This window comes from Rhinolophus sinicus, linkage group LG14 (genome assembly GCF_036562045.2).
Source record: "Rhinolophus sinicus isolate RSC01 linkage group LG14, ASM3656204v1, whole genome shotgun sequence".
Taxonomy (NCBI): Eukaryota; Metazoa; Chordata; class Mammalia; order Chiroptera; family Rhinolophidae; genus Rhinolophus; species Rhinolophus sinicus.
The window spans coordinates 53,915,367-53,942,726 of NC_133763.1; the positions used below are offsets into that span (position 1 = coordinate 53,915,367).

General features: G+C 46.8%; 2 protein-coding genes and 2 non-coding genes across 6 annotated transcripts; all 4 read right to left on the bottom strand.

Moving 5' to 3' along the window:
- Positions 1 to 3,023: 3,023 nt before the first annotated feature.
- On the bottom strand, positions 3,024 to 10,568 carry RIT1 (Ras like without CAAX 1). Of its 2 annotated transcripts, none has more exons than XM_074318883.1 (6): positions 10,417 to 10,568; positions 9,820 to 9,971; positions 9,596 to 9,652; positions 7,092 to 7,165; positions 6,672 to 6,863; positions 3,024 to 5,643 (listed from the first exon to the last, which is right to left on the bottom strand). In XM_074318883.1, exons 2-6 carry the CDS (start codon positions 9,923 to 9,925, stop codon positions 5,413 to 5,415), a joined length of 660 nt encoding a protein of 219 aa, XP_074174984.1. In that variant the 5' UTR covers positions 9,926 to 9,971; positions 10,417 to 10,568; the 3' UTR covers positions 3,024 to 5,412. The 2 variants fall into 2 exon arrangements, with proteins under 2 accessions (XP_074174984.1, XP_074174985.1); XM_074318884.1 differs by having other exon boundaries at positions 10,397 to 10,417.
- An 877-nt stretch (positions 10,569 to 11,445) lies between these two features.
- KHDC4 (KH domain containing 4, pre-mRNA splicing factor) lies at positions 11,446 to 26,007 on the bottom strand. 2 transcript variants are annotated; one of them, XR_012491749.1, is made up of 14 exons: positions 25,885 to 26,007; positions 25,186 to 25,402; positions 22,786 to 22,914; positions 22,347 to 22,426; positions 21,156 to 21,208; positions 20,722 to 20,885; positions 19,771 to 19,982; positions 19,204 to 19,264; positions 17,909 to 17,966; positions 17,415 to 17,668; positions 15,535 to 15,708; positions 14,521 to 14,605; positions 13,778 to 13,869; positions 11,446 to 12,883 (listed from the first exon to the last, which is right to left on the bottom strand). XR_012491749.1 is itself a non-coding variant. In XM_019711158.2 (14 exons), exons 1-14 carry the CDS (start codon positions 25,920 to 25,922, stop codon positions 12,684 to 12,686), a joined length of 1,845 nt encoding a protein of 614 aa, XP_019566717.2. In that variant the 5' UTR covers positions 25,923 to 26,007; the 3' UTR covers positions 11,446 to 12,683. The 2 variants fall into 2 exon arrangements, 1 of the variants encoding a protein (XP_019566717.2); XM_019711158.2 differs by having other exon boundaries at positions 14,521 to 14,633.
- On the bottom strand, positions 16,591 to 16,726 carry LOC141568723 (small nucleolar RNA SNORA42/SNORA80 family). Its single transcript, XR_012491943.1, has one exon. It is a non-coding gene; the product is annotated as a small nucleolar RNA SNORA42/SNORA80 family (small nucleolar RNA).
- Positions 20,316 to 20,443, bottom strand: LOC141568725 (small Cajal body-specific RNA 4). Its single transcript, XR_012491945.1, has one exon.
- Positions 26,008 to 27,360: the final 1,353 nt, after the last annotated feature.

Consider the following 27,360-nt stretch of genomic DNA (forward strand, 5'->3'; position numbering starts at 1 on the left):
AACGCTAGCAATAACCAGCTTTGGGACAGGCAGGAAATGACACGTCCACACCCCAGCAGCTTTTGTTCAAAAAGCTGGGTGACTTCATGACATGGTCATGTGTGCTGTGGAATGTACACACTGAACCAAAAGCTGCTCCTCAAGGTTTGTTGCTTGTTTGTTTGTTTGTTAAGCAAGGTTAAAACGTCCAGTCCTTTTTGTCTACGGGCCAACTCGTGCTCAAAAGTTGATTGGCAGTTTCAGAACGCCCCCAACACGAAGACCTCCCCGCCCTTTGTCCTGTAAGTTTTTCTTGCTTGTCCTGTCCAATCCCGTCTCCTTACCTGTGCACTATCAGAGCCTTTTTTGTTGCTTCCTCCCAGGTGTACATCCACTGACTTTCCCACCTTGTGAATAACAGCCCGTCACTGCTTTCCACGGCCCCCGGGTCCAGCTCAGTGACTCCTAGTCATCCAGGGCCGGCTGCATGGCTGTGGCAGAACCACCTGGGGGTGGGGGGGGTTCTGTTTTTACAGATTCCTGGGTCCTACCAGAGAGCCATCAAATCAACATTTCCAGAGGCTGAGAAAAGGAGAAAAAAACCGAAATGGCTCTCCAGCTGTTTCTGATGCAGAATCACCAGGTATTTGGGACCTGTGCTCGCGACGGACCGGCCTCCCTGGCTTTCCACCCCCAGCCCGGCCCTGCTGGCCTCTGGCTGTACCCCAGCCCTCACGTCACGTGATCCGGTCTGGACTTTCCGCCCTCAAGGCCTGTGTTGGAGTTGTCCTCTGCACAGTGCTGGCTTTTCTGTTGCTCCCTGTCGCACTGCTCCTCCTCCTGAGACACCTAATGGGCTAACCCCACCTACCAAGTTAATCCTAGACCTTGCCAAGTGTTGTTTTGGTCAATGTAATGTCGGTTTTTATGTGGCCTCGTCTTCCCAATCAGCTGGAACCCCCCAGGAGCAGAAAGGATGTGCTGGGGGTCTTCCGTTAGGTCAGCTAGTGCATTTCAGCTGAAGGAAGCTGTCCACACCCCAGCTCTGGCCATCCAGACATGGGACAGTCAACTGACCGCTGACCACAAGTCCTAAAGATCCATCCTGGGGCCTCCAGGCCATACTTGGTCCCGTGTTCCTGACAGTGAGGCCAGACAGGCGGCACGTCAGTTCCACGCGATGCATACGGGTCTTTCTGCAGACAAGCGCTAAGGCAGCTCTAGCTTTCCTCACCGACGAGGGTGCGGTCCAGCCAAACAGGCCAAGAGCACACACACCCTGGAAACAGCTAAGCAATAAACCAAGGAGGAACAGCAGCAGACTCATCTCCCAACTTTCTCGGAAAAACACTTGTCGAAACTTCCGAGTAAAATACAAACACAGTGGCTATTTCCTTGTTTTCTTCTAACTCACGCTCTACCTACTGTGTCACAGCACTTCTGAGCAGGCAGAAAAGGGAGAAAGACAAGACGGGTGTGTGCAGTGACATCACTGAGAGGTATTTTGAGAACAAGGTGAATGATCCCTTAGTCAGAGGACGAGGCTCTCTCTCCAACTAGCTCCCTGCACGGTGCCACCTAAGTTCAGTTCCAGCTGAGCTGGTCAAACGGGGGAGGAATAATCTGAAAAAAGATTTTAATTCAAAGGTGAACAAATCCAGGTTTACTGCAAACCCAACATTCGCAGTATTGGACCAAGAACGCCATTAGCTTGTGGAACTCCCAAGTGCCCTCCGTCTCACCCTTCTCGAGACTGAGCTTGGAAAAGCTGCAACCCTAGCCATTACTTGTCAGCTGCTTATATAAGAAAATAATTTTTTAAAGAAAATATGCAGTAGAGAAGCAGGAATGAGGAGAAACTTCAGAAGTTACATCTCTTTGATCTGATCTCTTTATTTTTCCCTTCAGGTTAAATTCAGGCTCTCCTCACTCTCCCCCCTGTCCGGCCATACTAATTCTGAGTTCCTGTGACATTCCCTGCTTGGAGCACATAACGTACTGTGTTAAGACTGCGCTCTCATGGTTTTGTCTCTGCATTTCACCAGAGCAGGGGTATTTTATGTTCCTTGGAATCCCTCACGGCCCTTAAAAACAGCACGTGGTTCCACCGCCTTTCCTGACAGACGTTAAGCAGAAAATGGAGTGCCGGGCCCTCGGGACCCGTTTCAATAGTGGGCCACACGGACAGTTCCTGCGCCACTCGGTAACTGTTAAATAACGAAATACACGCCTTAGTGTCCAAACTAAGTCTTCTCCACAACACGGAGGCCCATTCAGCCTAGTGGAGATACCAGCAACCACCTCCAATTTCACTCCTCACTCTCACACTTAGTTTACGTCCTTGAAACGACTTTAACCCTGGCCCAGCTGGCAAAGGTGCCAGCACCTTCAGGGTGCTTCTCCTGTCTCCCTACCCAAGACGTAATCTCTCCGAATGAAGGGGCATTCCATGACATGCTCCCGAGCACGTGACACTAGTGTTCTAGAACTCATGTGCTTAGCATGTTTTTGAATACTTCCCAGTGTGGGGACAGAGCCAGGAGTGCAGTTTCCAGGCTCTCGGCCTCACGTGGAAAGGTGCTGGCTCAGGTAGTAAATGGCCATCAACTGTGACTGCATGACCATTAGCTGTAACCAGTGAGCCACTGGCCACTAATTGCTGTGGCTACACTAGCAGCAAATGGAGGCTAGCAAGATGGTGGCTGAGCTAGTAAGCGGCCGAGTGTGGATTGCGGATAGTGTGGCTCCTGCTTCCTGTGTCTCCAACCCAGCCGCCAGCGAGACTATAGTGGTGTGACTCCCCTACCTATGGTTCCGTGGGTGTTCCTTTTTGGCCTCGCCATGTCCTGCATGCTTATGTGGAGAGCGGGACCGGAGACCCCACATGACACCTTTCATGACAAATGGCACAGCGAGCAGGGTCTCCTGCATGACACCAGAATATAAAATCTCACGGTATCCAATGTTTTTCTTAAAATGACCCCTTACAATGATTCCGAACATTTCTCCCCACACATCGGGACGTAAAGGAGAAGGCCAACAGGTGGTTTCGGAGTTCTGTATTGCATCACACAAACTGTCTTCATATACAAGGGCGTCAGTGGAAACATGTCCTCCGCACACACCCCAGTAGACCAGTAACTGCTAACATATCAAGAAGGTAAAACACAGGTCCCTTTCTGAATCCCAAACACCTGATTCTAGACACTAGCGTCTAAATTTGTAACTTACCCATCTGCCCTGGACGTGAATAGTTCCCGTGCTTTTGAACTTGTCCCTGAATTTTTCTCCTCCAAGTTCCAGGCAGTAATTGACTGTAATGCCCTCAAATTGGATAAAGCTGACTATTTAGAACTTATCAATTACGGACACTGTGTGATTCCTAAGAGACCTCTGACTCACACACATCGTATGCGTCAGACTATTTAGCACCACGAAGAGAAGTCTCAATCCCAACTGAAGGGCTCATGAGTCCAACAGTCAGACAGATAACAGTGATAGTCTTAACAACACTGATTTCTTATTGTCCTTCTGTACAATACAAATTCTCTCCGGCCTAACAGACTTTCCCTTCCGACAATGCTCTGCTACCTGGACTATCCCGAATAGTTATACAGCTGTCAAGTTCTTGCCGATGAAAGCCACAGGTCACTAGGTCATCAGTCACGCGAGCTAAGGCATCACACTTAGAAGGCTTAATGCTGGTTTAAACGTGGTGAAATCCAGAATTGCGCTGTATTTCTTTTCTACCTTCATGCTTCTCCAAAGTGCTACGGTTCAGTAAGATTTCTGTCCTGCACATTTTCAAATTCCAGGTCTTTCACTTTTGGATGGCTTGAGTACCATAAAACATGACTCATTTGTAGCAAAAACATTTCCAGGCATTTTAAAAGAAACCACCAGTCAGCTGAAAAAGTCACAGCCAGCACTTTTCTTTAAACCTGCAACATCTGCCATTGACTGGACGGGAGAACCCAACGACCCTGTCCTGCCCGTAATAAAAACGGAAAACAGTAAGCTGAGCTGTGTGCTTTCTAAGAGGCATCACACAGTCACGTTCTGAGTTGAAAGTGGATACAAACACCGCTCAGTGGCATGGAATGTTCGGCATAAGTGACATTGCTCTGAGCACTTTTGCACTTCACCTCCGCACAGGACTCGGGTGTCAAAATCATCCTGATTCTAAGAGAGAACTCACCACCAACACTACAGCTGTTTCTTCCTGGACGACAGTCTGTCAGCTCTGCACAGGCTGTGGAAGTGCTGTTCTCTCAGGCTGAGCTGTCAAGCTTCAGACAACCCTGGGGTGAATTCAGCTGGGTCCTCGCAAAGAAATCTTCAATGAGGAACTCGCCGCATGGGGGTTTTAAAGCCTCACGATGGGCTCATTACACAGAAACGCCACAGGCTTTCTTAGAGCACTGAGGCTTGTGCCAGCAACACAATTCTACTCAGACTCCTGATGTCTCTTCTGCCTGGAAAACGCCATCAGTCTGATGAAGGGCCTAAAGCAGATGGCCAGGCCCAGCTCTTCTGGAGAGCGCGGGGAGGCTAAGGGAAAGCACTAGAAGCTATGAATGTAAGTGCATTGCTGGGTGCACCTCGGGGAAAACAAGCCTGTCCAGGCGATGGCTTTCCCAAGCAGGGATTTAGATGAAGCAAGGTTAGCAATCCAGGAATGGTTCCCACAGCGTTAGCCTCTGAAGGTAAAGGAAGGCCAAACCCTGAAAGCAGTAAAACAACATCCTACGAGGAGCCTTCACTGCAAGTCGTACGCTCCTGTTTGTTGTCACCCATCCCAGCACGTTTCTTACAGAAGCCCGGTGGCGCTGGGGACGCCGTCCTGACCCTGCCCTCTTTCTAGCCCAGCTCCTATGAACTCCGGCCCGATCCCCCCAATCTCATCCCTCCACTGTCTGTACAGGACTCAGTCCCACAGCTAGCTGCTGGGCGTCAGCACCGTTCTCTTTGGCACCAGTTTCTCTGTGTGGATTTTGTGATGTCTCCAGGAGGCACAGTGTGCAGAAGACGGAGGTCCTTCTCGGGGACAGTCCCAGGAAACCGAAGTTGAAGGGGGAGGCGGGGCCATGCACTCCTCTGGAGAGCTCATGGTGCACGCGGCCCCCTGGGGCCTGACAACGTACATTAATTCATTCATTACCATCAGCAACAGAACCCGACACGTGGGTAGATCAAATTCTAATGTGACAATTCAAAAGCAGACAGTGGTCCACTGGGTTAATAAATCAGAATTAGCTAAGAGACAATATTTCAAATACCACATCGTGAAAACTCCTAGGAGGCACGTCCCCTTCATCAGTTACTTTAAAAACAACAGTCGTAACAGGAGAAAGGGCAAGGACCCGGCTCACGAAAGCACGTGCTGGACCCCTCTGACCAAGCACTGCAGTCCACAGGTGACGCCTCGCCACCTCAGGTGACGGAATCTTTCTTCTTCCGGAATGGTGACTTCAGCCTCTTCCAGACACTGCTTTTGGGTTTCGATTTTTTCTCCATGGCCAGTACTGCCTCCTTTTCCTTCCTGCGTATCTCGCGGACCAGGGCATGAAACACGTCGTCAATGTAATAGCGGTACGCAGCAGACGTCTCAAAGAACGGACAGCTGAATTCTCGGGCCAGAGCCAGCCCTTCCTCCTTGGTGACCTTTACAAATGGAACCGTGAGAAAATTTGTAATGGCACCGGAGGAAACAATTACAATGACCCACAGGGGAAGGGGCCACCTGGACAGGGGGAGAACACCTCCAAATGCTCAGCACTGAGGGGTGCCTGGAGCAGTGGGGGGGGCAGGGCTACACAAATTCTGAGATTTCTTCTGCCTTCGAATTAGGTGAATCTATTTCTACTCTGTTTCGAAGACAGCGCTTTGGAACAGTTAGAGATACCAATTTTCTTCATACTTTTCATTTTAAGAAAGTAAAATGCAAGGCAGAGAGAGCTATACTTAAAAAACCACGATCCTGAAAACTCGAAGGAACCCAAAATCAATATATCCAACTATGGATGTCCCACAACTTCTCCCACTTTCGGACATTTAGCCTTTTCCTAAGTTTTGGCTACCATAAAGAGCCTGGCAGTGAACGTTTTATATCTAGATCGCTGAAGAGATTTTTCGAATGAGGATTAACTGAGAAGCATTATGAATTGAACTACTGTCAAACTACTTCCAAGGAGTCTGGACCACTCACTGCTTCCGCCAGTCGTCCCGAACGTGCCCTCTGGCTCCAGAAACTCTGCACCAAGCAGCAAGGCCCTAGACAGAGTGTCACTTACCCAAAATCCTCTACACTTTCTCTTATTCTCCCCTCCCAGGGCTCCTAACCCTCACCTCTGGAAGTATCTCTGGAAGTCTAATTTCAGTTTCTTCTCATGCGACACAAACAGATTTGTTTCTGAGGTTTTAGGGACTGACCATTCCACGATCCTTCATTGAACACAAGTCCTACTTGTCATCTAATTACTATCCGGTAGCTTTCGTCCGACAAACTGATTCCCAAAATCCCGATTTTATCTAAAATCATAGCACACCAGTGCATAGAGGGAAGTCTTCGTCTTCCAGGTTAGGGTGAAGCTAATTTTGAATTTTTATTTTAAGACAGAGGAATCTATAAACCGAAATAAAAATGACTAAACCCACCAGAGTCCAGGCGGCCTTTTCAGCTCTGCCCTCACCTGTCTCAGCAGCTTCAGATCAGACTTGTTTCCCACAAGAACCACCGGTGTGTCATCCGTACGGCGAACGCGATAAATGAGCTGCTTAAACTCCCGAACTTCATGGAAACTTCGACGGTCAGTGATGGAGTAACAGATGATAAACCCTTCTCCGGCCCTCATGTACTGATCCCGCATGGCCGTGAACTCTGCCTAGAGGAGACAGGAGTCATCAATGGTCTGATGCCCCCCAGAACGGCGTCCATGTTAGCGCTTTATTTCGGGTTAAAGAAGAGAGGCGCTGATTACCTGCTATCCTGAGTCAGGGTGCATGAAAAATCAAAAGACATGAACTAGTGACCTTCTCCGCACGAGCCCTCCCCTCCCCTTTACCACAGTGAGAAGACCCTGCCTGACTCATAGCATTCGGGGGTTGGGTACCTGTCCAGCCGTGTCCAAAATGTCCAGATTGGCAGGCTCGTCATCAATACGGATCCGGATTTTATAAGCATCTTCTACAAGAAGGAAGGAAGGTGTACTGTAAACCCACAAGCAATGAATATGCGACCTTACTTTAAAATCCGTCTAATGGAAAATCAGGTTACACCAATGTTCTTTAAGGGCCCTCCTTTTCTCAGGAAAAATACTAAACCTATTGAGATGCATAAATCGGGTCTTCAACTAAGGTTTTATTTTGTTTTTCCACATAAGCCATGATGTAAGTTTATTCATAGCTTAAGTTTATAAGACTTCACCCACAATTCTAAGCTAAAAAAGGTTTCTGAGAGATTATCTTACTGATTTTTTTTTTCTGGTTTTTTAAAAATATTAGGCGAGAAAAGTAACTGCACCATTTATTTACTAAACAGTTATTACATGCCAGACATTATACTAAGTAATTTATATACGTTAACTCATTCAATACTCACAATAATCCAGTGAGGGAGGAATTAGTATCTCCACTTTACAGATAAGGAAAATTAAAACATTAATACGTCTTCCCCATAGCTAACTAATAACATACCCAGAATTAAATTACATAGTTAATGATATAGCCAGAATTAAAATCTAGGGCTCCTTGACTCAAAAGTCCTGTGCTTACCCATACTCCATTGCTCCTCCTAATTTTAATACTACAGACAAGAGGAAAATCATAACTCACTTTCCTATTTCCTAAGTCATCCACATCACCACCATTTCTCCTTTATGAAAGCAAATTTCCTTACGCATATCATTATATTACAGTAACCTTGGAAAATACAGGAAAGTAAAAAGAAAAAACCCACTTGATCGTTCCATCATTCAAACAATGGCTGCTTACATCCTGATGTATTTCCTTTTAAAATTTTGTTCTTGAACCCCTGCATCTGACTCTTCCTCAAAAATGAAGAACTCACTAAATCAATGTTTCTCTGACTACAAGTCACTGTCCAATAGGATTAGTGAGTTATAAATGAATTTAATAGGTTGGGACCAGCATTAAAATAAACAAGCAGAAACCTAACAAGAGAAAATAACCAGAGCACACCACACATAGTGAGATAAGTATAGTTCTGTGCTATTTTAATTACATATACATGTGTGCATATGTATACATGTATGTACACATACATTCTTGTATGTGTACTGGTTACAACGTAAACTTTTCCGTCTTGGAGTTAGCAGCCAAAGTTTGAAACAAAACGCGCTAAATTATAAGGTCAGTGAGAACAGACACTGGTTTCTTTTTGCTCACGGCTCTACCTGCCAGGGCCTACCTCAGTGCTTGGGACACAATAGGAACTCAAGAGAGGTAAGTATTTGCTGGTGAATCAGTTAATATTGTCAGGAGGGTAGCTGATTGGGAAAAAAGTCGAGCAATTAAAAGAAGTAGGTAACTCTTTCAGAGCACTTTAAAGAAAGGAAAAGATACTTTTGGAGTTCTAAGTAAATTGTCCTAAACCCTAACTTTGTTTTCTTCCTAGAATTCCCAGTGTCCGAATCCCTGAACAAGTTCTAAATTTCTCTCAGACACGAAGAGGCAAGAACTGTTTCTATTTCTCCCATCCACAGCGGTCTCCTATAAAATGACCACATTCAAAGCTGGGTTAGCACAGAACACTCACTGGCTTTGCAGAAAACAGCAGCAGAGGCCTGGCCAAATGGAAATCCTTCCTGGAGACCCAGGACCCCAGCCGAGTGCCACATCCTGAAAATACTAGTAATATGGCAGACCTTCTGTGCCCTGTCTCCCCCACCCCTTTTTTCCTGGGATATCACACCCCTTAGAATCCAACCCACTTCCTTATGGTTTAGGAATGACAGCAATGCTTAGTCTTTGTAGAGAACAGCAATTTTTTTAAAAAGGCAAAATAAAGTCACCCGTTATGCTAACAGCGTCTCGCCGACAACAGAGCGTCGAGGACTATAAAAGACTCGATGGCGGGCCTTACTGTTTAATGAACTTGAGCTTAAGGACGTGAAGGAAGAGCGTGAGGGGTGGTCCAGGCCCTGCGAGCCTGGGTTCTAAGAGGTCAGCTGGCTGGCTCTACTCGCTTTTCTGCTTCCTTTTGTGGAAGTTCAAACCAGCTGACTCATAGTTACAGAGTCAGTCTCAAGTCAGACCCTTAGCGAAGTGACAGCAAAAGGTTTGTTAAGTGGCCTTTAAACTTTTCCTTTAATCTAGCAATACAGTATACCCATCATAACAGTGACAAAGAAAGTGTCCCACGAATGGTTAACAGACAGATTCAAGACAGCGTATGCTTATGTATATAGAGAGTTAACCGAGAAAAAGGGAAATATTCATTTGTTTACCCATCCTGCTATGATTCTCTTGTTAAATAAATCTGAATTAGACACGGAAAAAGGCTCAAAATAGAAAGTTAAAAACCATTTGAAAAACGGACACCAAGAAAGACGCTTTTGGGGGTTTCTGTGGAAATCTAACCCCTAATCGGACTTACCGATGGTGGGGTCGTGGTCCTCCGGGAACCGATGGCTGATGAACTGCATGGTCATAGCTTCAAAAGAAGAAATGAACGTTAAAGTCCACACAAGGCGCCACGGAAACAATTTGAAGCTATCAACACTGCACGAAGCCATTCTCCCGTTCGGTTTGAGTGGCGGTCACTCGTGTTCAGACATTTTCATCCTCCCTCCTTAAAATCTGGAAGGAAATGTCACCTACCACTCTTCCCTACGCCGCCAGCGCCCAGCATCACCAGTTTGTATTCCCGGGAGAACCCCGGGGGGCTGCTGCAGCAGCTGCCCCCGGGGCGGGTTCCAGGATCCATTGTCTTCGCGGAGACCCGTGCGCGGCCCCGAGGAAAAGAAAGGCACCTAGGGAGAAGGAACAACCCGGGGCGCCCAGGCTGGTGACCCGGCGCGACAGTCCCAGAGCCAGCGCCCAGCGCCCCTACCCTGGCCTAGTGCTCCAGCTCCCGGCTGGCGGGTCCCCGCGGCCGAGGACACTTCCCCTCCCCAACCGTCCCTTCCGGGCGGCTCGGTCCTGTGACACATCACAGGTTTTCCCAAAGAAAAACGAGACAAAGGAATTCGGCATTTCTCTTCCGGCTGCGGCACGGCCACGGGAGGGAGGCGGCGCCGGGCGCGAGTGGTCTGGGGACCGAAGGCGCGGGCCGCGCGGGCCGCAGGGGTCCTCACGCCCCCTCCCCCAGCTGCGCCCCCGCCCCAGGAACCCCGCTGCTCCCACTCCGGACGGGAAGGCCACGCCCGGTCCCATCACCGTGTCCCCCTCCACTCACAGCGACGCTCGGGCACTGACCTGTGACCCCTCCCGCGGCCGGGGAAGATGGCGCCACGGCGGGAGGGGCGGGGCCGCGCCGTGACGCAGCGACAGGCCCCGCCCCTCCGGGGAGGGCCGGGTCCCCTCCAGGTCCTCACCCCGGCTCGGCGACTCGCCACCTCCGAAGGCCCTGTCCCTGGGTGGGGCGCCACAGCGAAGGCGCGCGCGCACACAAACGTGCCGAACAATGACCTACGCGAGTCAAAAGCCGAGGATGTGACAGGCACGCAGGCGGCCTCTGAGGGAGTCATTTAGTATCAACTCACTTGGCCAGAGGAGGAAACGGGACGGGTCAGCCGCCAAATCCTCCCCCAAACAGGACAGACACCAAGTTTCCCGCTCAGCAGCAGAAAAAGCAAATATCTTCAAAGGACCAGCTACAAGGAACTCGGGCCCTCGAACACAGAGGGCCAGGTCTCCAAAGCCATGTGTCCCCGAGTCTAGTTCGTGCGCTCTATTTTACTTATGTAAATTAAAGATATTAAAAAATTTTTGTTGTAAACACCCTCCCAACAGGAAATTTGAGTTTTCAGGTAGCTTTGAATTAAAGACAGAAATAAATGAAGGCTCGATCACTATCTTCCTCTTCTGAGGGAGCACACACAGGTACTAGAAGGAACCTTCTGGGAAATCCTTCCGTTGCAACTTCTGCTCACCCTCCTTCCTTCCTGAGAATGCTTTCCCACAAATAATTTGCATTTCCTTTAAAAATAGGTTTCATTCACTCAGTCCCTTTAAAGTCCCTTTAACAGAGTTTAATAAAGGAGAGCTAAAATATGAAAATGGAAAACATAAAGCATATTAGTTTTACATTTTCATCTGGCCTTCTAAGGGTTTACTTTGGAAAGTCATAAAATTCATGAAACCGTAGGCCAACTTTTGGGTCCATGTATGTATTTTTCTGATGGGGTTAGAATTTTGTCGTGTAATTCCAACTATGAGTAAACAAATTTATGAATTTTAGTGCATGGATGGCTTGTGGAAGAGAGAACAGAGAAACCACGAGCAGAATATTTATACATTTATTTATAATGAAATTATGGTCTAAATATTTACAACATATAGGAAACCAGAGGGTGTTTATACAAAGCCAGCCTGCAAAGTATTCAAATGTGCAAAAATGACAGTTCAGTATCTCAAACTACTCCTGGTTCAGCAGACTAGCTCCTTCACTTTCACACATCAATATATTTGATACAAAAAAGTTCTTTTGGCAAAACCGGTAATGCCAAGAAAAAGGAGGGGCAATCTCAGTCACTAAGTCCCCCTCCTACAGCGAGCAGTCACATCTCTCTATTTTCGCTGCAACCAGTTCTGAGAGAGACAGACCGCTGTGTTTCATTTCTGTGATGAGTTCCGACCAGCTTCTGATCAAGTAGTTTTTATCTGACCCAGTTGAGCAATAAACACAGCCATGGCTACGACACAAGTGTGCCTGAAGGTGCCAGCTTTGGACCATTCCAATAAAAAGACAACCAGTTCTGAGAGACAGACCGCTGTGTTTCATTTCTGTGATGAGTTCCGACCAGCTTCTGATCAAGTAGTTTTCTCTGACCCAGTTGAGCAATAAACACAGCATTGGCTATGACACAAGTGTGCCTGAAGGTGCCAGCTTTGGACCATTCCAATAAAAAGACACAATGAAAAACATAACTTTGTTTTCCTACCCAGGATCCAGCTATCTCTGACAGTTTGAAATTAGTAAAACAGCACTTTCCAAAACAGAAGGAATCCAAAAATGAAACGGGGCTAAGGAATTCAGAGACTTAGTACAGAAAGGAAAGAATGGCCTTAAAATCATTTCCCCACTAATAAATAGTAAGGCTTTGTGTGTAACCAGTTATTATCAAAATTGAACAAACAGTAGTAAAATACAAATAAAACTTTCTTTACGACGGAATAGGGGCTACGTGTTTGGAAAAGGCTGGACCAGGTCAATGTATACTGGAATGACCCTGTTGGGAAGCTTTGCCGAACAAGCACATGTCACCAACCGTTAAAAAAAAAAAAAAAAGCGTCTGAGACAAATCTGTGATCCTAAGTAAATTTGAACAGATGCTGTGCCACTGCAGAAAAAGGGCTGTTTTAAAAAGAATGCAACCCCTTTAAGAAAGGGGACACTGCGTCTCTAAGTTCCACGAACGTCCACGATGGTTCCCAGTGCAGGTCCCCGTCTTGGTAAATCAAATGCATGCATTATTGCTAAAGAAGAGTCACCAAGGGTCAAAACTCTGTTCCACTGTTTCCTACGGGGCCATCCAGAATGGCATCTGTTGTTTAGCTCGTGGCTGCGACGAAGGGTACTGATACCCCAAACTCCAGCCCTGTGGAAAACTACTTGCATTTTTATGACCTCCATGTTCCTCCTCCTCGTCCGATGAGTCTGCGGCATAAGCCACCAAACCAAATCCCTTCTCTGTAGTTTTCATCTTCTTGACTGGATAATCTAGAATAGAGAAAAACAATCCCAACCCCATTCCCCACCAAGAAAAAAAAAAAAGAAAAAAAAGACAATACCATAAATTCGTTAATAAAAAAAAGATGTTAATTGTAAGTGGTTAGTTGGACACCATTTTGAAGTCACAGGGTCAGTGGTCACCCAAAAACGTTGAAGATCACACGAAAAACAGCATCAGCACCAGCAAATGTGGGTCCACCAGAACCATGTAAGAAAACAGAGAAAGAAAAAAGAAACATAAAAAAAAAAAAAAAAAAAGAAAGAAAAAGAAAAAAGGAAAGTTAGCAAGTGAGTCTCTGGAAGATGATATTTCACCTTTTAAAGAGTTAAAAGAAAAGAAGAAAAGAAAAAAATTTATTTTCTCCTATTCATTTTTATTATGACTACAGGTAAAGAACAGCAACCCAAGTGCCTTCACAGGATTCAGAGCTCTGGGGCACTAAGGAGCAGCTGTGTTTGTACCGCCACAGGCTGACCTATTCCCCCACTAACAGAGCTATGACGGGGGGGCGTGGCTCAGCTCTCAATACAAAAAAATCTTCACTAAGTCTGTGTCAGATCACCTCCAGGTACTTAGACAACAAGACAACGCAATATTGAAATGACCTACCAATCATTAGTATTTCGTAGGGTTTTAATGTCACTGATGCTATGTATAAAATACAAGTGGACTGACTCATTTCTAGACACACGTCGGTTGAAAATAAAAGGCTGTATAACTATAATCTGTCCACATAAATAAAAAAAAGTATTCTCATTAGATCAAAGAGGTTGGACTGGACACCTAAACGAGCCACAGATGAATAAACATCAGGTGTGAAAACTAATGGCTGAAGACCAGTCTTAGCCACTTCCTTATTCCCCCAGTTACACCTTACTCACCATGGTTGCCTGTTAAGGTCCCAGATCCATTTCTTTCATCAGACTCTGTTTTTATTCCAGTCACCGGAAAGGCTGGTGGAGGCATCAACTGCCTGTTAAAAGAAAAAATGAAATACTCTTCAATTTTAAACTCTCCAGTAGACAAGAAGTGGAATAACAATACAGTCCGCAGATAAATGTTCAAGTTCATTTTTACCATTAATTTCAACCCTTTCCACCTGACCCATCCTTTAAGCTATGTTCAAGTTGTACGATTATCAGGCCTTGCCTACACAGCCAGGCCATGCCAGAACCAGAATAACCATCTCAGGAAGTGAGCTCCCTCTTACAAAAGCTCGTAATAATACAAGACAGGAGAAATCAGGCACTGGCTGGCAGGCTGGGCTCTCAGTCAAATACCTCCACCCATGATATTCTATGCTTCTAAGTAGCAAAAATGGTTCGACCATGTAACACTTCTGTTACTGCCTACCCTTAATAAGCAAGCATTATTGACTTGTTACTGCCCGGATAAGCAAGCACAGAATGAGTCAAAGCTGAGCGCGCCTGCATCCAAGACTGTAAAAGTCACATCACTGTACTTTCCAGTACTGCGCTAATTACAGCAAGCAGGAACTTGTCTGATCCAAATGGTTTCATCTCAGCTTTGGAACACGGAAGCTCCTAGCAATCACCCTTCACACTGACGGTGCGCTCAAACGGCACCCGGCCGTATTCCTGTCATTACGTCCCACCTGACTTACCTGTCCCTCTCTCGCTCTTTGCCTGAGGAACTTGCCGGCTTCGATCCTGCACCTTCAATCTCATTCTGACTGGAGAAGCCTGTACCTAAATTAGTCATATGAATGGGTCCATGCTATGAGCAGAAAAATACAGTGGCATTAGCAAATCTACAGCTGCTGCATTGACTTTAGCTCCTTAATGTAACTGTCAAGCACCTCCCTTTCTGGTCAGCTGCAGTAATCTACACTGCACGGCTCTCTGGGGTCTGGAGCATAACTACAGGCGAAGAGACTGCACACACTCCTTTTCCCTGGAGGGGTGGTCGGGGGCGCTGGGAGCCATCACGCTACGTCTGTCTGTTTTCAACTCTCATACGTCACTGCTTTGTATAAACCTAGTTACAAAAACACTTCCAAGTCTGTTTCTGGCAAAACGTAAAGGTGCTTCTCCTGATAAAACAAAATTGCACCAAAGCTACGTTATTTTAATACTTTAAAAAACTCTTTAGTGAATGACTGTGTTTATAATGATATATATGCACAGAATCACTATATTTTGGGGGAGGGGTAGGATTTAAAAAAAAGAAAAAATCGCCTTTTTTTAGGGGGAAGGAATGGGAAGAACCGTACACCGAAAGCCAGGGTTTTACACACAAACCATGTATTGGTAGAATGATAGCTTTCAGTGAGATGTGCAGGGAGGTAAACCTATCAGAGGCTTGCAAGAGTCAGCTGCGCGGACCAGCAAGTACAGAATTCTACCGAGCGCCTCCCACAGGCCAGCCAGGAGACCTATCTGGGGGGAGAGCTTCGTATTCTCTAAGCACACTGACACCCAAAACAAGAGCCACCCAAGAGGCATCACTCTTGCTTTAAATTGATCCCCTAAGGATAAAAATCTGATCTAAAGAACTCCAGAAGGCAGACATGCTAGTACTGGGGGGGATAGCGGATACAGAGGTGAATTTCTCTTTCTTTCAAGGGAAAATATAGTAGGCTACGGCTTGGAAAGTAAGACAGGGGATTGTATTTAACCTGGTATCCCAGAAGTCCCGATTCCCGCTCGTCAGGTAGCTCCTCTGTGAAACGCCTCTTCTGTGCCTGGGGCTGAGTTGGGAGTGGGGGCTGGGGCGGGGGCGGGGGCTGGGGGCCCGCCGGCAAGGCCGTTTTGACGGGAGCAGCAGGAATAAAAGGTCCACTCAGCGGAGTCTGAGACCAAAACAAACCAAGGGGAAAACAAGTGTGAGAAAGCCCAGCGCGGGACGTCAACAATGATTACGATATGCTGTCATGACCAATACGTCACGACAAATCTTTCATTGTCTGGTTCTTAGCTTCCTTCATGTACAATTCGGTAACAGTACTATTATTATTACCTGGCCTGCCCCCTTCATAGTAGGGAAACATGAAATTGACCATCCCTACAGCGCTCCTTGTGCATCTGAGCTATTAGGAGCCAACACAACCATTAACAAACGGTAGTACCTGGAGCCACTTACTCAGTTCAGAAGTTACCAAGGACACGCTCTTATTAAAGCCCTTCAATCAATGCGACTAGCTCTTCTGGGTCATACATGCTGCTAACGCTTGTGGCAAAGGCAAGTCCTTGGACCACTTCCATGGTGAGTTGTTATGTCAAGAGCGAGAGCAACTTACTGTCTAACCTTCTAAGAAGTTGTTACAAAAAGGAATGAGGGTCATCAAAAGCAAAGACAGTACACGTTAAACAAGCACTTCTAAAAGGAAAATATTAATAACAAACAGCTAATATTTACTGACTGATCAGATCACCTTCCTTGATCCTTGCAATCCTCTGAGATATTAGTTACCATCATGCCCATTAAATAGAAGGAAAACTAACACCTGGAATGGTGACGGTACATCCCAGGTCACGCAGCTCACAATGGCGAAGCATGACGGATGCTGCCAGCCTATCTCTACAGCCAACCCTTAATCACTCTGCTCTACTGTTTTCTAATTACAAAGAATGAGGCTCAAAGCTGGAGAACCATGGCTCCGCCTCCCTATGAAAGGTAAAATGACGACCGGGGACCACCCACAGTGTTTAGTTCAGAACCCCTTCTTGTCTCGCTCTGTACAGCCCCGTTCAGCGCTCACAGCCCACAGGAAGGCGGCCGGGCCATGGTTCGAGGCTGCCGTTTGCTCTGGCATGGGTACACTATGAGAGACCCACGGAGAAGGGCCCGCCATAAATCCATTACCATGCCATCTCATGGGTCTCTCCCCGGCCTGAGGAGGACGGTACACAACCTGCCTAGAGGAGCAGCTGCCTGCTCTTTCCCTAAAATTCTGGTTTCTTATGGTTTGAGAAATATGTATCCGCATTTAGAATGCTGAAGTTTGGCGAGTTCACGTATCTCTTGGCCTAGGAACACCTGTATGTGGTACAATATCTCTTCCTCTGAGTAGTAATTCCGTGCCAATCACTAAGGGGAGGACAGGAACGCCGGGCCCAGGCAAACGAGGGCCCACGCTATGACACACCACCATCCTGACCTGCCACCTATTTCTGTCGGCCAAGTGTGATGTGCACACGGCCATGCTCTTTCGTCTGGTACTGTCTGCAGCCGCTTCTGGGCCACAGCAGCCGAGTGGCAGGAGTTATGACAGCGACCGAGCGGCCCACAAAGACAAAAAAATGTACTGTCGGGCCGTTCATAGAATGCCTGCACTACTGTACGGGCCAAGACTCGGGAAAGTAACTGTTAATTTCGGGATGAAGACACATTACTGCCAAGTACTCAGAAGCCTGGTGCTGGGAACACGGCGAGGACGAGAGGCAAACGGCACCTCACGTCACGCACGAGTCCCAGTCTCACCACCGCCCTCCCGCCCCTTGCCTGGCCCAGTTTCTCCTGCCTGGTGGCACCACGTTTCGTACCCTTGCATCCTACCTGTGCAGTGCTAGCTGGAGGCTGCACTTGTGCTATCGGGTATTGTGTTGGCACAGGTGGGACTCCAGTAGGTAATGCTGGCAAGACTCCAGGTGCCAATGAAACAGCTGGCGGCACCATGCCAGGTGCTCCGTAGGGAGGCTGAACCGGCTGCTGAGGAGGGGGAATAACAGGGTAACCAGACTGATAGCCATTGGATGGATAATATGGTGGCTGAGGAGGGACATTACTTATAGCAGAGGGTTGTGTATAGCCTGAGGGGGAAGAAAAAAAGTGTTTAATCAGCTGCAGCAGAAGGAGACATTTTAGCCGAATATTAAACTTAATCTCTAGGGAAGAAAAACACTGAGGCTCAAATGGCTTTCCATATCACCCTAAGGTGAAGGGAACGTCATTGGTGCCCAGGCAGTTAGTTTAGCCTCAGGTATCATTATTTTATTCGTAAGTATCGCTAGCAAAATATTTTTTGGTGAAACACTTCAAGACACACACACCTGGTAAAGGCACAGCAGTATTAATCTGATTCACAAATCTAGAGTATTCGGCATGAACCTGCAAGAGAAGCAAAAACAAATGAATGCGGGGCAGTCCTCTTACTGAGTATTTCTAAGGGACCTGACATACAGTTCTAGGACCAAGCAGTCAGGAATTCAAATATCCCCACTGGTGTTTCAGTCAAATTTAGACTTGCTTGTTCTCTCATGTGCTGAGTGACCTGTGCCCGAGGAGCTCATGGTTTAATAAAAGTCCAGCACTTTCCCACTCGTTCCTCATTGTAAGCGGCTTAGTAACTCAGTAACGTCAAGCAGCATCAAAGACAAAGACAGGGAGCACTCAGGGAAGGGATCTGGGACGAGGGCAGCTAAATCGGGTTCCGTCACCAAAGCAAGGAAACAGCACATCGCCAAAGGGCATCCTTCAATCGGAACGAACACAGGGTCGAACCCCCAAACCCGATCTCCTTTAGGTGCTGGCCAGACAGCCCTAGTTTAACTTTTACTTGTTTGTTTTTAAAATAAGCAAGCAATGATCCCAAAGACATTGCGAACTGCTTTGGAACCAGTATAGCTCTATAGCTACTGTGGCTAACGCTGGTATTGCACAGCATCTGGCGTACTTATCCCAAGTGACCCGAGCAGGGATAAGGTGTGGTTTCAATAACCGACCACACTGAGACTGAGACACTAACGTACTACCGGTTTCAAAATTCCACACTGAAACAGTTCCCGAAGAAGAAATGCAGACCAACGGTGCCCCTGGCTAGGGAACTCTGACTTCCTTACAGAGAACGGTAGTTGCCAGAATGGTAGGGTGGTTTGAATAGTGTTCCCCAAATTCATGTCTGCCTAGACCTCAGATTATGACCTTATTAGGTCGTTCAGATGAGGCCGTACTGGACGAGAAGAGCCCTGAATCCAATGGCTGCTGGCCTTAGAAGAGACAGATACAGGGGAAGGCCGGGTGACGACGGAGGCAGAGCCTGGAGTCGCACCGACATGAGACAGCTTGCCAAGGAACACAGGCAAACACATGAAGCTGGGGGGGTGGGGGCGGGCTGGCACAGATTCGCCCGCACGGCCCTGGAAGGAACCAACCCTGCCCACACCTTGATTTTGGACTTCTGGCTTCCTGAGGTATGAGGGGAATACATTCTATTGTGTTAAGTCACCCAGTTTGTGGTAGTTTTGCGTGGCAGCCTAGGAAACTAACACAGGTAGGAAACACAGCTAAGACACAGTCCACAAAGGCAGGAGCTGTGCCAAATGAGCACCAGACAAGTGTTACTTACTGTTTGCAAGAGATTCTCACAGAGCTTCTTGGCAGCTGCCAGGCCTTCTGGTTTGGGGTGACTGCAAAGTAAGAACCAAGATTCAAAGGGGGAAAAATACAGGATACAGGATTCTTTCACTTTGTGTGCTGCTTTATGAATTTAATATATTCAATGTAGCACAAATCTAAGCTTCTGAAAACCACAAAAAAGGATCACAAAATAGTGTCACGAGCCCTTTAGGATGTAACTTAGATTGTGGCCACCAATATTTTATTGGTCTTTCTCTGAGTGACGGTACTTCTTGATATAAAGATACGTTAAGATACTGTCACAGATATAAATGTAAGTCATCAGAGGCTCATCCCAGCTCCCTTCAGGACAACTGGACTTGAATAAAACCCAAGGACTTGAACACCAAAAAGTTCATCTTTTTAACCTCCTAATTCAGGAAGCTTTTCAACTAATCGTGAAATGATTCCTCCCAGTGTTTACCTAAGTCCCTCACGTTACTTATGAAGCCCAATTTTCTTCTTCCCAATCATTCCTGTCTATACTGATAACCGACAAGGACCCTGCCCAGCGTACCTGATGTAAATATACATAGGTTCAAAAGCTTCACGGCCGGATGCCGGCTCAATGCAGCCCGAACCCTTGCCTCGCAGGAAGACTTTGGCACCCGTTTCAATCTGAATGTGCTGCAAGTAGGAGCAGCCTGGACCTTCCACCTTCTCCTTGACATTAAAAGTGGGCACGGCATGTTCTAGACCCACGAATAATTTATCTTGAACATAATGCATCTATAAAGAGCAGAGTACCCAGGTTAAACAGAGAACACATAATTAAATCCGAACCTTAAAAAATTATTATGCAAAATACTTTAACCCTCCAGATACATCACTTCCAGAATAAGGACCCCTATCATTTCTACCAAGAGCCCACAAAAATAATTTAAATAAGAACTACACAGTCCGTAACCCTACCTATGACACTAACACCTCACTCGGTTCAGCAAAATCTACTTAAGAACCGAAAACCCCAAGTCCAACCCTGAGTAGGCATGGCCACACCGCCTCGGCGGAAGGCCCCATCAATTAAGAAATCAGGGTAGACAGCCTGCGGCAAAGCGAGCAGAGTGTTGGGTAGTACAGTCAGCCCTCTGAGCTCTCCAGGGAGGGCTGCTCTCTGCAACCCGTTTTTCTAGGAGGATAGTATCAGCAGAGTCTTACTTCATCAGACTCAGCCTTCTTAGTCCTCCAGGCGCCACCAAGTTTACAAACAGAAATTCAAACCACTGACTTGAAATATACCATATGCACACTCTCTGTTTGATCTGTCAAGTCCCTTTCTGGAATATTTCAGTAGCAAGAGATGTGTGCTCAGGTGTTCGTTACATCTTGGAAACCTCAGTGGTCCATTAATAGCACGTCAATAATAGGTGTTGTTCAGATTTTCTTTCTTCACGCTTTCTGTATTAATTGGCACGTGTCATTTCTATAGAAATGACAAAGCTGTTAATGATCCCTCCACAAAACATACCCCTGACTGGAAGGGCGGCTTCTGGCTAACAGCTGGAGACAGCTGCACGACGGGCGCTGGCTGGTGATACACAGTGACGGTCGCACCATTGAAAGTCGGGCTCGTCCCTGTGGCAGCTTTCACCACCCCATTGGTGATGATTTCTTTGATTCGGTTTACAGCTCCTAGGGAAAAACACAGAGCATAAGATACTACACCAGAGCACTGAAAGAGCTGACTAGTACCCAATGAGAAACACAGGCCAACACTCAATTACTTGAGCATTAATCCACTTTATAGGTGACTCAAGTATTTGGCTCCCAACCTCTCCACACCCCCGTGCACACTCATGAGTAGTTCATAAACACCCCCCAGGGACCGTCTACCAGCCTATTACACACAGCCCTGTACTCTGCCCTTCACAAAAAGCGATGTGAGCCAAAAGTATTACTTACTGTCCACTAATTCCCGTGTCTGGCCCTGAACATGAAGATATAATGGACGATCCCTATAAAGAGAAATAGAAGATGACGGATAGTCCCAATCTGGTTACAAGAGGCGCCAAATGGGTCACCACAACTAACTTATAATGTGCCCTGCTTCCAAGTCATTGAAAGGGACTGGTGCTACTGTCTGAGAACATGGCTTATCAGCGGGGGGACGAATCAACTTTTCTGGTTGCTTCAAGTTAACTGGCTCACACAGGGATCAGATCTGTTCTTAGGGGCTCAGAAGGACTGGCATCCAGTGACGCCACGTAGGCCAGTGTTTGAGAACAAGGCCTTTTCCTGCTGCCTCCCAGGTTATGGACAAATGAGCTCCGGGCTGCCCCAGTTAATGGGGAGGCAGTGACGGCACACACACATTTCTCCACAGGCCCACACCCACCGAGGAGACGCCTTAGTTTAGAAATGTAACAGCAGCTTAGAGCCAGGTTTGAATTACAATGTAAGAAGTGATCTGTGGCCATACAATTAATAAAAGCTGTAAATAAAAGACAACTGTTTAAAAACAAAAGAGTTTGAAACAGTAACCAGCACGTATACATTTTCAGTTTCAGGAGGAAATTTTGCCTCCTAATTACATTTAGTGTAAGCCAAGGTTTAAAATGTTGTCTTGTTAAGTACCTGCCCTCAAAAGTTGAATAATGGAGGGGATGAAACTAAACCGAGATGAAATATTTACATGGATAACCTACAACCTATAATCAGAGAGACCTTAGGGGTCTGATAAAAGAAGTTTTTTTTTTTTTAAGGGAAATTATAACAAAACATGAGCTCCTCTGTTGGGGGAAGTATTTATTTCCATAGGAAGAAAGTTTAGAAGTCTATACATCAAAGGTTAATTGTCTCCTTTGATACTTCTGCATAATTTGTTTCCATCAATAGAAACATTAACTGTGAAATGAAAAACCAAAGAGCAACAGGGAAGAAAATAACGCTTCTCCCACCTGTTGGAGATGTCCCAAATTCTGCAATAAAGCATACGCACACATACACACACACACTCACACACACCTGTAACCAAACAGCTGCCGTATAAGCTGCTAATCAAACATTTACACACACTTCTGAAGAATGAAAACTATGAAGCCAACGCGAGCCGTGTGTCCAGCCCTCCCCAAAGCACAGGAGAAGCACACACACCCTGGTCCCACTTTGGTCTTTTCCTCCGTGGTCATGAACCTCCCTCGGGTTGACACTGCAGCCCCACTGAGTCGGCTGATCTAAAAAGGAAACGTTCCATTAAAAAGAGAATGTGGCAACTGACCAATTTCAATGACAGGTAGCAGGACAGAGTATCCCCACCCATTCACTCCCACCAACAAGGCAGGAATGAGTCCTCGCCACTACCCGAAACTCCCGTTCCCCTGTTCCCTACTCAGCCACCCCAGGGAATTAACCCATTTCTTCACCTTCACTAAGAAGTCTCTGCAGTTAAATTAAACCCCGCCTTGACTTTGGAGACTCTGACCCAAGTCAACTAACAAGTGCCTGCCTCCTGTCTGTCTGTATTTGGAAGTCTTGTTTTCCTGAAATGACAGCCCCCCACCCCAACTTCCCCAGGGGCCCAACAGCTCCACACCTCGTCTTGAGTCTGTCCTCGAGTCAGCAAGTTCCTGCATGTGAGAGGCACGTCATTGATCTCCACTTCTGCCACCACCAGATCATCTTTGCTTTTACTGCTAGTGAGGCCTTTGCCAGGGGCCTGAAGCTACCAAGAGGGAAATCAGGTTAAAAAGTGGATAGGATGAAACAGGACCTTCCCATTGCCCCGTGTCCAGCCACCCCTTCCCAAGGCCCGCCACCTCCTTACCTTTCCCTTTACCAGCCTGCAAACACCCTTGGAAACACTCCTTGGGCATTCTTCATAAATAAACTAATAAGCAAACAAAACCTCACTAAAATGACGCCAAGGTCAGTCAATTTACTTGAAGGTCGTCAGACTTCTCTACAACCTTGGTCTTGGGTGCATTTTTATGACCACACCATTACAGAAGTCTGTAGACTAGAAACTGCAAACTCCAAAAGGAAAGTTGCTTTACAGTTCGACTGGCTGGCTGTGCGGGCAGTAAATACATAGTTGAGTCCAAAGCACAACTCACGTCACGTGTGTGCCAACGCTATAGTCACAACATATCAAATTGAACTAATGCCATCCTTGCAATATCTCAAAAACCTTTCAATGGTATCTAATTAACATTCCACCCCATTACACATCTTATCTCACTGAAGCCTTCTGGCCACCTTTAAAGATTATCAGTGTTGTCCAACAGAACCTTCTGCAGTGACGTTAAGTGTTCTCTGGCAGTCCAGTATGGGTGCCACTGGACTGTCACAGTCACATGTCCATTGAGCACTTGAAATGTGGCTAATGTGACCAAAAAGCTACATGTTTCATTTTATTTTTAATTCAAATTTTGATTTACATAGCCACATGTGGCTAGTAACTACTGGACTGGACCGCACAGGTGTATTACCAATCCCATTCCAGATGAGGAAACCGAGGCACATCTGTCAGAGCTACCCAACCAGGAACAGGCGATTATGGGTTTCAAACCTAGGTATTCTGATTCTAAATCCAGTACTTATGCGCCACACTGCCTCCTGCTGAGTTCATTTACCATTTCAAAGATTACTTTTTAGAGAAAAATGAGTCTAAACGATTAAAATCAGCATTAAGAATTTTAATAGTCAAGGAGCAGTCCATCTTCCTCAGTGTCCTTTTATTATTTCCTTGTAGAGCTTAGAAATGGAAAGTTGACTCACAGTGTTTGCAAACCATAAAAATACAATGAGTAATCAACTCCCAATTCACTAAACATTTGCACCGATTCTGCACAATTTGAATATTTCAGCATCCAGACAGGTTATGGCCTACTGATTAAACATCCGGCTGTTACCTACTGATAAACTGGAAAGCTAACAGAGCATTTCACTTTCCATTTTCCCCCAGCGTTACTTAGGCATAATCAAAAAATGAAAATTGAATATTTAAGATGTCCAACTTGATGTTTGGCTATACATATACATCAAAATAATCACCAAACATGCTAATAAACATATCCATCACCTCACATGAATTGCATTTTCAAATACAGAACTCTTCACAGGTACCAAGGAAGGCAAATTTTAAGCCAAAAGAGTATTGTTTTCAAATTATAAATACAATGGGATGGGCTGCTTTGGAAGACACCGAATTCTACAACTCTATGGAGGCTTCCCAGCAAAAGCTAATACCACTTAGAGGCCTTGAACAAGTCACTTTCCATTCATGAGCCTGATTCTTCTTTGTAAACTGGTGACAATCATCCATTCCATAGAATTGTTGCAGGGATTTTTTTAAGTGCAAAGTATGCATTCTAGTAAGCGAGAGCCACTATACTCATTGTCCTGTAGGAAGATTCCTGCATTCGATGGCAAAGTACATTAAAGGCTTCAAAGTTCAGATCCATCCTGGTTGTAAGATTCTAATTAGATCAGTTTTATAAAACGACCAAATAATTTCCTCAATTGTGCGAAAACAACAAAACCACCCATATACGAATGAGTCATTTATTTCATGTTTAATGGCAGCTCAGTTACGCAGTCATTATTACAACGTGGGGTCTACAGATAGATTCTTATTAGAGACATTTTAAACCTCACTTGCTTTACCTGAACCTCTCTTTCGACTTTAGGGAAAACGCACATGTATCAGAAAAAATATTACATCACGACTTTACACAATCATGTAGGTAGAAGGGAAGCTGAACTAAGCAAACGTAGAGAAAACAAGCTATTGGGTCCCCAAGTGCAAGCAGCCCGGTCACAACCGCCTCGCAAACACAAACGACAACATATCATCTGACACATTCCAAACCTAAGTGATCTTGCAAGGCCTGTAGCCGTTTTCTCCATTAACACAAACGCCTGGGAGATGACAGGGTTACGAAACGAACCGCACTAAAATCGCAATTAGCAGAGTCCCTTCAACTTCGCGTACCTTCTCGGCAGCGTTCGGCGCTGGTTTCAGCTTCCCTTTGGCCATGAGCATGGCATTGATCTTGGCGGCGACAGCAGCAGCGGCATCCAAGGCTCCCGACGGCGCAGCTGTGGCGCCCCCAGGGCTTCCCCCACTGCTGGGAACCTCCCCACCCGGGGCCGCCGGCGGCAGGAAGAGCAGGGGGGCCGGCGCTGGTTGGTCCCATTTGCTGCGACGCCTGCAGTGAGGACAAGGAAAATAATAGGCCTCAGAGCCTTTATGTATATTCTTCTTCTCATCCAAGCCTCAGCGCCCCGTCTTCCGTCTGTCACGCTCCCTTCACACCTTCGCCTCTCCCACTGGGGCTTAAAATTACCATCTTAAACAGACAATTCCTGCAACGTTGCTCCAAATCCTCACGGCTCTCAACGCTTATTCAGAATCCACTTCCTTTCTATTCCGTCTGCCCTCCTCCCGCGTGCCCTCGTGTTCGCCGTCCCCGGGGCTCGTCCTCCCGAAAGCCCCCGCTTTCCTCCTCCCGCCGATCCCCGCCGGCCTCTCTCGGGGGCCCCAGGCCTGCTCGCCGTCCTCCCCAGCAGCCCGGCCTCCCCCATGCACACTGCCCACTTCAGCGCCCTCCGCCCACACGCAGCTCCCACGGCCCCTCCGCCCGTCCTGCGCCCCACGCTCGCCGCGACGCCCTCGCCCGCAGAGCTTTACCCGCCGGCTCCGGGATGCGTCGCGCTCCCCGCGGACATGGCGACCGGCTCTGCTCAACCACCCGCCAACTACCCCACTACCACCTTCCCGTCACTTCCGCCCCCAACGCCCTCACGCACAGCCTCTTCCGGTCGTGAGGCAAAGCAATTCCGGTCAAAACGTCGATTCCGATTGGCCTCTCGTTGATTTCGAGGCGTCCGGCGCTGCCGGAGACAGGGAGGTGTGACCTTCCTGCTCGCGCCTTGCCCCTGACAAAGATGGCTACCCTAGCCCTCCTGTGAAGGCGGAACTGGGGCGGGCGGGGGGGACTCCATCTTTGTTGTGGGCACGTTGGTAACCGACAAGACAACACGCATGAGTCAGGGAATTAACCAGGTTTCTCCCCTCGCTCGGCTTTATTCGCGTGGAATCCCAACCTCTGGCCGGGGAGAGAGGTTTCTCGCGACTTTTGCCCACTTCCCGTTTCAGTTACCTATTTAGGGGAAGAAAAATGATTCGTCCCAAAGGTCATCTGAAGAATTTCTGTGTTGTGTTTTTTTTTTTTCCTCTTTCTGTGCGCCAGTTTTAAGAGGAGGCCACCTATAAAGACGTCAAGATGAATAAGTCACGGGTCCTGCGTTTCTAGGAGTCGTAATGTGGCGGGGTAGACACGCAGGCAAATACCTGTAGTAATAAGGTTGTATAATAAGCCACGGTGAAGAAGACAAAATGCTCAGCCTGGTGGGGCTTAGACGCAGGTGTTTGAAAGACACGGAAGCTGAACGTCTGCGTGAGGAGGGCGGGAGAGGTGATCAGCACAGGTTATACACACCCTGTTCTGGGGTCAGGTACTTAGCGTTCACCTGGCTGCACTGTGGGGGCCAGGTCACGAAACGCCCTGAATGCCAGCTGAGACATTCGAGTTGATTGTGGAAGCCAAGAGATTTCCAACATTTGGGGTTTCCTGGAGCTGCAAGGAGTCTCTAGCTCAGCTCGAATAAGTGAAATACAATGCTGTGTTTTCAAGTAAGTCTACATTCTGATAGGATTCATCGAATTCAAGTTCATTTAAAAGTCAAATTGATAGTGTGTTCCCTTTAGGATTTAGCAAGTGTCCCCTCCATACAAACAACACCTTTATGATACATGAAATTTTATATATGTATATAATATATATGTATACACACACACTCGTGTGATATATATAACTTTTCTGCATTGTTTTCTGTTGCACTGGTCTATTGCTTTGTTCTATGCATATTTTAATGCCTGTTAGGCAAGCCGATTCTCTTTCTTCTACATTTCCTACATACAGGTGTATTTTTCCAAGTGAATTTTATTTATTTAATTTTTAAATGAATATATAAATTCCAGGTGTACATTATAATTCGATATCTGTGTACTCTATTATAGTGTGCTCACCACCAAAAGTCTAGTTTCCTTCCTTTACCATATATTTGACCCCTTTATCCAATTCGCCCTGCTCTTACCCCCCCA